The following is a 9,837-nucleotide window of genomic DNA, read 5'->3' on the forward strand; positions in this document are numbered from 1 at the left end:
TTCTCTATAGCCATTATCTGTGAGCCCGAGACAACGAAAATATTAATTACCACACCCCCTCCCCACCACTGAAGACTATTCATATTTCATATTTATGCAACACCACCCTGCAAGAATCTATTTTCTCAGAACATTTTATAAACACAATTGGTTGCCTTCGATAATCAGTTTTGGTATTGTTTGTCGGAATGTATTCAAGGCTCAACAAAGTCTCTCCTGTTAATGCGAAAGAACATTGTAGTTGAGAAAGAAAATGCAAATCCTTATGATGCGAAAGACCTTTCGATTATGTAATGCTTTTTTGCTTGCGTTACTTATTTCGACTGGGAAATTAACCCAACATATTGTTTTCGATGTCATACTTGCCAGGCATCTGCTTCTCGAAATGCACAACATAATTCCCCATGCAAAGTCAACAATAACTACAAAAACTGTATAGCATTTTATTTGCTTTCTTTCCGTCACCATAAATATCCTTAATAAATGCCTGGAAATGGGGTTTCTCTTTCAATTCGTGCCGTTACACTTCACCACGGATTTCTTTTTTTGCTTTTTTAAATTGTGAATAAACCAAACCGAAATTATCACATCCTTTTTCCGTGAAGCATGGCTGCGTTCTTCATCGTTGCTAAAAATACCAAGTTGTAAGGAAAAGACAATAAAAACTCGCATTAAAATGAAAGCCATTAATAATAAAATTATATGAAACTCCTTTTTCATTCCCTGTGTGTGTGTGTGTGTGTGTATGAGAGTGCGTGGTATATTTGTGGCTTCATCATTCCAATCACTTGGGTTGTGTTTTGTGCGGATGGGTGGACAGTAAAATTTTCGGAAATTTTTTGCCAAAAGAATTAAAAAAGTCATTGCAGAGCATTTTAAAACAAAAATCTGTTTTATTCACTTTATTCTTATGTTTGTTTGTGTATGCGCTGGATATTATTGCATATCCATAAATTTGGGAAAACTGACTATTGCATCGCTTTTTAATTATGTTTGAAAGATGTGGCGTATACAGTAAGACGAATAGTCGCAACAGGGGGTAGAGAAAGTAGGCAAACATGGAAACATCAATACATTAGAAATTGTCAAAGGTTTTGAAACTTATAGTTGACAATATAAATCCAGTTCCAATCGTTCATTGCTGTACCCTATATACCCTATACCCTACACTAGCGATGAGCTAACACACATATTACTTACTTTAATTGGCTATGACAGAACATTTGTTCCACTAGCCGAACGTAGAATAGCGTTCCAAGCGCCTCGATCATTCTAAAATCTCTTGTACCAAGTTTCGAGGTGTCTCCCACCACTCGATCTTTCTATCGGGCTTTTGGTCTTTCCGGTTAGCGTGTACCACCGTCTTTGCCATCAAAAGACTTCTTTGCTGGAGCTTCTTCATCCATTCTGACAACATGACCTAGCCAACGCAGTCGTTGTATTTTGATGCGTGTCACTATGCTATCGTCGTCATACAGCTCGTGGTTCATACGTCGCCTATACTCTCAATTAACGCAAACTGGTTAATATATCTCACGAGGAATCTTTCTCTCAAATACTCCAAGCACTGCCACATCACAAGTACCCATGCTTCAGAACCATATAACAGCACGGGTAGTATCAGTGTCTTGCATAGTGTAATCTTCGTCTGTCGAGAAGTGGCCTTGTTTCTAAACTGCTTACTTAGTCCAAAGTAGCATCTGTTTGCCAGTATTATTCTTCGCTTTATTTCAAAACTGGTGTCATTCGTTTCGATAATTTTACTGACTATCTCAAATTTGTGGTTCCCAACTTTCTCCATTTTCTTTATCTGCTCGGTTGAACAAGTCGTTTTGGGAGTTGAAACCATCCATTTCGTCTTATCTCCATTTGTTGCCAGACCCATTTTCCCTGACTTTCTTTCGATTCTTTCAAAGGCAGGAGTTACTACTTCCGTTGACCGACCTATGATGTCGATGCCGTCGGCATAGGCGAGTTGCATGTGTTCTCTTGTGATTAGTGTGCCATATCTATTCACATCTGCATCTCGTATAATCTTCTCCAGCAGGATATTAAAGAGACCACACGATAGGCTGTCTCCTTGTCTGAAACCTCGTTTGGTATCAAATGGTTCGGAAAGATTCTTTCCTATTCTTACTGAGGAACGCGTATCAGCAAGTGTCATCCTGCAGAGTCTTATTAATTTTGCAGGGATACCAAACTCAGACATTACTTGAAATACTTTGAACGTAAAGGAGAAAGGAGTATCGAAGGCGGCTTTATAGTCAACAAAAAGATGGAAGGTGTTGATTTGTCCTTCGCGGGACTTTTCCAGGATTTGGCGCAGTGTGAATATCTGGTCCAGGGTGGATTTACCAGTTTTAAAGCCGCATTGAGAAATCAATGAGATAGGGCCCAATTATCTCATTGATTTCGGTTTTAATCTTTCACACAGTACGCTCGAGAGTATCTTGTATGCGATGGGGAGGAGACTTATTCCTCTGTAGTTGGTTCATTTCGTCTTGTCTCCTTTCTTGTGTACGGGACATTGTATGCCGAGGTTCCAATCATCGGGCATGCTTTCGTCTAGTCAGATTGCGCACACAAGCTAATGTATACGCCTTATCAGCGTGTCGCCTCCGGTCTTAAATAGTTCAGCGGGTAACCCGTCGGCTCCTGCTGCCTTGTTGTTCTTCAGTCGGTCACTTCTACTTGGACCTCATTCTGACTAGGAGGTAAACATTCTATACCATCATCATTGTTTAGTTCTGCGGTATACTCTTCGCCGCCAACGTCGGACACTCGCAGTTGTTTAAAATGTTCTTTCCACATTCTCAGCATGTTATCTGTGTCATCTACCATGATTTTTTTCTTTGTCTCTGCAGGAGGATGTGTCTGTACCGAAGCCATCGGTTTGATGTTTAATTCTTTGTTAGAATTTCCGGACTTCATTCCGCCTCCGCTCACACTCACGTCTTTCCATTTCCTTTTTATAGCGTCCACCATAGGATGGGGGGTATATTAATTTCGTCATTCTGTTTGTAACTACTCGAAATATTCGTCTGAGACCCCATAAAGTATATATATTCTTGATTGTCGCTACATTTTATTATGTCGATCTAGCCATGTCCGTCCGTCCGTTTGCCTGTCGAAAGCACGCTAACTTTTGAAGGAGTAGAACTAGCCGCTTGAAATTTTGGACAAATACTTCTTATTAGTGAAGGTCGGTTGGCATTGTAAATGGGTCATATCGGTCCATGTTTTGATATAGCTGCCATATAAACCGATCTTGGGCCTTGACTTCTTGAGCCTCTAGAGTGGGCAATTCTTATCCGATTGGAATGAAATTTTGCACGACGTGTTTTGTTATGATATACAATAACTGTGCCAAGTATGGTTCAAATCGGTTCATAACCTGATATAGCTGCCATATAAACCGATCTTGGGTCTTGACTTCTTGAGCCAATAGAGCGCGCAATTCTTATCCGATTTAGCCGATATTTCGCACAAGGTGTTTTGTTATGACTTCAAATAACTGTGCTAAGTATGACGCAAATCAGTACATAATCAGATATAGCAGCCAAATAAACCGATCTGGGATCTTGACTTCTTGAGCCTCTAGAGGGCGCAATTCCTATCCATGACCGTCAACATACGTGTTTATTATGGTCTGAATCGGTAGCCCGATACAGCTCCCATATAAATCGATCTCTCTATTTTACTTCTTGAGTCCCCAAAGGGCACAATTCTTATTCGAATTGGCAGACATTTTACACAGGTCTCCAACATATAATTTAATTGTGGTCCAAACCGGACCATTTCTTGATATCGCTCTAATAGCAGAGCAAATTTTTTCTTACATCCGTTTTTGCCTAAGAAGAGATGCCGGGAAAAGAACTCGAGAAATTCGATCCATGGTGGAGGGTACATAAGATTCGACCCGGCCGAACTTAGCACGCTTTGACTTGTTCTTTCTGTGGAATAGACGTTTCTCCTCTCTCCTCTTCTCCCGATACCTCTCCTTCATCTGGCGCGTTGCTCCATATGCCACATTCTTGTCTTCAGTAACATCTCGACACTCTTGATGGTACCATGGGTTACTTTCGGTATCCACGTACGGATTTCGCGGCATTCCTTGGAGTGGGCAATAGTTTGCCACTGCCTCATTATATAATCGGAACAAGGTGTGTTTTTTTATCAAGCAGTTGGGTCAGTCGTGTGGAGTATGCCGCTGTCATTTGTTGAGTTTGCAGCTTTTCAATGTCCAGCTTCTGTGGAGTGTCAGATCGTATTTTCCTCGCCATTTTCAAACGGGTGGGAACCTTTGCTGCAATAAGGTAATGATCCGAATCTATATTCGCTCCACGGTTCGATCGTACATCTAGCATGCTCATGAATGCTTTCCATCTATCACAACGTGATCAATTTGGTTCCTCGTGTTTCGATCGGGTGACATCCATGTGGCTTTGTGAATATTTTTATGTTGAAATCTGGTGCTGTTAACGAATTGACTCAAAGTTAGAATTTGATTTGTCCAAGCTCAGTCCGTTTGTCCCTTTTTATTTGTGTTCAAAGTACAGATCACAATTTTCTTTCGATCGTCTTCAACATAAGCACAGTCATTTTTGTATGAACTAGACACGAGGCCTCTTGATATCCATCTGTGGATATCACGGCTATGGAACGAATTAAGATATCCAATTGAAATTGGGGATTGCAAATGGATTTTATCTGTTCAAATTGGGATATTTTTTCCATATAAAGTGTTCCTTCAATTTGATTTCTTGAGCCCCTAACAGAAGCAACTGTTACTAAAAAGGAATTCATTATGACTTCCAACATCATTGCCAGTGACAACTCAAGTCAGTATTTTAACTAATTTAGCCTCTATATAAACCTATATGCCTATTTTACATCTTGAGCTCTTGGAAGCTCCGATTGTTATCCGACTTGGCTGAATTTTGCAAATTGTGTTTCGATGCGATTTACAACAACCTGATAAAAACTGTCCAATTTGGTCAATAAGCTGATACAGCTCACATAAAAACTGACCTCCAGTTTCCAAAATCCATAGTACGCATTTTCCAAATCGGTCTATAACCCGAAATAGCTCCTATATAGTCTTCTACAACTTCTAGAATTTTCAATTTTTGAGTGATTATAACTTACACCACGACTGTGATACAGGGTATTATAGCTTAGTGCATTTGTTTGTAATATCCACAAGGAAGAGAGCTAGAACCATTGATAAGTATACCGATCGACTCAGAATCACTTTCTGATTCGATTTAGCCATGTCCGTCTGTCTGACCGTCCATCCATCTGTCTGTCCATGTTAATTTGTATACAAAGTACGGGTCGCAATTTTCATCTGATCGTCTACAGATACGGCACGGACATCTTTTTTGGCCTAAAGTCGAAATCTATTGAAATTGAAAAAAATCAGTTCAGATTTGGATATAGCTTCCCTATATATGTTCTTCCGATTTGCAGTAATAGATCAATAAAATGGTCATTTGTTAACCAATTCTCTCGCAATTTGGCAGGAAGGATTTCTCTACGACTGTCGATAATACTGATGAATTTCATAGAAATCGGTTCAGATTTAAACATAGCTCTCATATATATATACCGCCTGATTTTCACTTCTAGACCCACTGCAAGCGCATTTATCCATATCCATAAAGTTTGGTCGAAATCGGGTCAGATTTAGATATGGCTCCCATCTCCCGTCATTTGTCAACCGTAGTTATTACATTTTGAACATATTTGCTTTGCTCGAAATTTGGTACAGTAATTTTAATAACCTACCTGAATACATTCGCCGAGGTCCATCAAAATTGGTTCAGAATTAGATATAGTACCACTTTTGTATTTAAAGGGCAGGTGTAGGGTATTATAAAGTCGGCACCGCCCGACTTTTGCCTTTCCTTACTGTTTTTTTTTTTTTTTCTACAGAAGCGGTTTCAACAAGCCACAAAAAGCTTGAGCGCGGCATCTCTGATTCGAGTGCCATATATAGGGTAACCATCTAGCAACGAGACTTGTTAAGCAAGCTACTACTGAATCTTCAGCGCTTAGCGACGAAAGAAGCAAAACACTTAGACTACTCTTTGCAAGAATACAGTCAATGTGTATCCCATTCCCCATTCCTTTGAGTAGTTTAAATGCAGGATTTCTTAGACCACGAGCCATTCCTTCACACGTCCATGGATCCTGGATGAGAACAACGTAAGATCCTCCTGCCATAATGTTAAACAATAATTTAGTTGACCAAATATTCTTGCTAAAAAGTTATTTTTCTGCATTGTTAATGAAATTTCAATAATGTTTTCTCAAAATTTTCCGCCCAGCATTAAGTTATTGTCTTAATATAATGTGTAACAAATAAATTAATTTATTTGAACAATTTCCTTCTACCTCTCTCTCTCTCCTTGCTAAAGTTTGTCATTTCCTTGTATTAAATGACATCCTATTATAATATACATCCAGGAGTCCAGAAAAACTTCTTTGGGTTGGAGAATGGTGGAATTTGAAATGCCTATGACAAACAAGTAAGAGCGTGCTAAGTTCGGCCGGGCCGAATCTTATATACCCTCCACCATTGATCGCATTTGTCGAGTTCTATGCGCGGTATCTCTTTTAAACAAACATAGAATATTGCATAAGAACTGTTATGCTATTGGAGCTATATCAAGTTATAGTCCGATTCAGACTATAAATGAATCCTGAACATTGTAGAAATCATTGTGTAATATTTCAGTTCATTCGGATAAGAATTGCGCCTTGTAGGGTCTCAAGAAGCTAAATCGGGAGATAGGTTTATAGGGGAGCTGTATCAAGCTATTGATCGATTCAGACTATATAAGACTCGTATGTTGAAGGTCATGAGAGAAGCCGTTGTACAAAATTTCAGTTAAATCGGACGAGAATTGCACCCTCTAGAGGTTCAAGAAGTCAAGATCCCAGATCGGTTTATATGGCAGCTATATCAGTTTCTATACCGATTTACGCCATACTTAGCACAGTCATTGGAAGTCACAGCAAAACACCTTATGCAAAATTTCAACCAAATCGGAGGAGTATTGCGCGCTCTATTGGCTCTAGAAGTCAAGACCCAAGATCGGTTTATATGACAGCTATACCAGATTATGAATCGATTGGAATCATACTTAGCACATTTGTTGAAAGTGATACCAAAACACTACGTGCAAAATTTCATTTAAATCGGACGAGAATTGAGCCCTCTAGAGGCTCAAGAAGTCAAGACCCAAGATCGGTTTATATGGCAGCTATACCAGATTATGGACCGATTTGAATCATACTTAGCACATTTGTTGAAAGTGCTACCAAAACACTACGTGCAAAATTTCATTTAAATCGGACGAGAATTGAGCCCTCTAGAGGCTCAAGAAGTCAAGACCCAAGATCGGTTTATATGGCAGCTATATCAGTTTCTATACCGATTTACGCCATACTTAGCACAGTCATTGGAAGTCACAGCAAAACACCTCATGCAAAATTTCAACCAAATCGGATGAGAATTGCCCGCTCTATTGGCTCAAGAAGTCAAGACCCAAGATCGGTTTATATAACAGCTATACCAGATTGTGAATCGATTGGAATCATACTTAGCACATTTGTAGAAAGTGATACTAAAACACTACGTCCAAAATTTCATTTAAATCGGACGAGAATTGCGCCCTTTAAAGGCTCAAGAAGTCAAGACCCATGATCGGTTTATATGGCAGCTATATCAAAACATGTACCGATTAAAACCATACCTAGCACATTTGTTGAAAGTGATAGCAAAACAATGCGTGTAAAATTTCATTTAAATCGGGCGAGAATTGCGCCCTCTAGAGGCTCAAGAAGTCAAGACTCAAGATCGGTTTATATGGCAGCTGTATCAAAACATAGACCGACTTAAACCATACTTAGAGTAGTTATTGGAAGTGCTACCAAAATACGTCGTGCAAAATTTTAACAAAATAGGATGAGAACTGCGCCCTCTAGAGGCTCAAGAAGTCAAGCCCCAAGATCGGTTTATATGGCAGCTATATCAAAACATGGACCGATTTAATACTTGGCGTAGTTATTGGAAGTGCCAACAAAACCCTACGTGCAAAATTTTAATCAAATCGGATGAGAATTGCGACCTCTAGAGACTTAAGAAGTCAATACCCAAGATCGGTTTATATGGCAGCTATGTCAAAACATGGACCGATTTGGCCCATTTACAATATCAACCGACCTACACTAATAAAAAGTATTTGTGCAAAATTTCAAGCGGCTAGCTTTACTCCTTCCTAAGTTAGCGTGCTTTCGACAGACAGACGGACGGACGGACAGACAGACGGACGGACAGACGGACGGACAGGCGGACGGACAGACGGACGGACAGACGGACGGACAGACGGACGGACAGACGGACGTACAGACGGACGGACAGACGGACGGAAAGACGGACGGACAGACGGACGGACAGACGGATGGACAGACGGACGGACAGACGGACAGACGAATGGACAGACGGACGGACAGACGGACGGAAAGACGGACGGACAGACGGACGGACGGACAGACAGACGGACGGACAGACGGACGGACAGACGGACGGACAGGCGGACGGACAGACGGACGGACAGACGGACGGAAAGACGGACGGACAGACGGACGGACGGACATGGCTAGATCGACTTAAAATGTCACTACGATCAAGAATATATTTAGTTTATGGGGTCTTAGACGCATATTTCGAGGTGTTACAAATAGAATGACGAAATTAGTACACCCCCACCCTATTGTGGAGGGTGTGAAAATAATATAGACAATACCCCAGGACTCGCGAGCTGACCATGCTTGGAAGACAAAAGATGAAGACATGTAGTCAATGTCTCCAATGTTATATGCCTTGAGTTCCTATACCAATTATTTGCAAATTGCAAATTGTTCTCTATTTTTAGTTCTAGGCATTCAATCGTAGGAAGAGTAAATCTGTCCGCATGGCGTACAGCAACTCCAGTGCCACAAATATTAAAACTGTTATAAAGCTGACTTTTTACACCGAATACGAATTGTTTGGCAACTTTTTAAACTTTACACTAAGCGAAGCCCACAATAATTTCTATGAATTCAAAAATAGATTCCAAAGCAAAAACTTACTGCAATTCAAATGAAAAACATGAAGAAATATCAACAGAATATATTTAAAAGTAATTTCGTTGATATTCATAATTTTTTATGAATTCGCCCTAATGGAAAAAAAAACACCAGTCATGGGCCTTCGTCTCGGGAATGGTCCTCTTGGTTTTACATTATTGGATGACACCATTTCACATCTATTTTAAATTAAGTGTCTGTCGCTTGCAACCTTACTCCAACACGCCGTTGAAGGAATGGTGTTTGTCTGGCCTCTGTTGATATGCCCAAGGCCGGTGGAAGAGAGCCTGGTAGTGGTGTGAGGCGTCTTTTACTGAGTCTACGCATATTTTTAGAGACATTTTAATGACATCTAAAAGCGGCGACAAAGTTAACTTTAGATATGCAGTTGCTGTATTCAGTTGTTGTCTAGTGTGTGGAGTGTCCTTTTTATCGCTGTCCTTCGCTCTTCGCATTACAATATACTAAGCAGGTTGGTCCACCCTGTTTTATGTTTATGATGAGGGTCGCCTCCAACTTCCAATGGTGTATTGTGACCATATCCGATTCCCTTGTCAGGGATACATTCAGCATGAGCTTGTAGCAAAATATACTTGACGTCCTTGCCTACATCCTCCACATTTTTCGCACTCTTGTTCTTCTTCTCCTTCTTCTTCTTCTTCTTCTTCTTCTTGTGTTCATTATGGATATACTTTA

The 9,837-nt window shown here is 40.2% G+C and overlaps 1 protein-coding gene across 1 annotated transcript in view; it reads left to right on the plus strand.

Moving 5' to 3' along the window:
* Nucleotides 1-6,021, plus strand: part of LOC131995053 (uncharacterized) — a 227,289-nt gene extending 221,268 nt beyond the window's left edge. The window contains exon 2 of the mRNA XM_059362721.1: nt 5,938-6,021. Within this exon, the coding sequence (XP_059218704.1) occupies nt 5,938-6,006 (69 nt within the window). The 3' untranslated portion in view covers nt 6,007-6,021. The remainder of the gene's footprint in view (nt 1-5,937) is intronic.
* The last annotated feature ends 3,816 nt before the right edge of the window (nt 6,022-9,837 follow it).

This window comes from Stomoxys calcitrans, chromosome 2, assembly GCF_963082655.1.
Source record: "Stomoxys calcitrans chromosome 2, idStoCalc2.1, whole genome shotgun sequence".
NCBI classification, from domain to species: Eukaryota; Metazoa; Arthropoda; class Insecta; order Diptera; family Muscidae; genus Stomoxys; species Stomoxys calcitrans.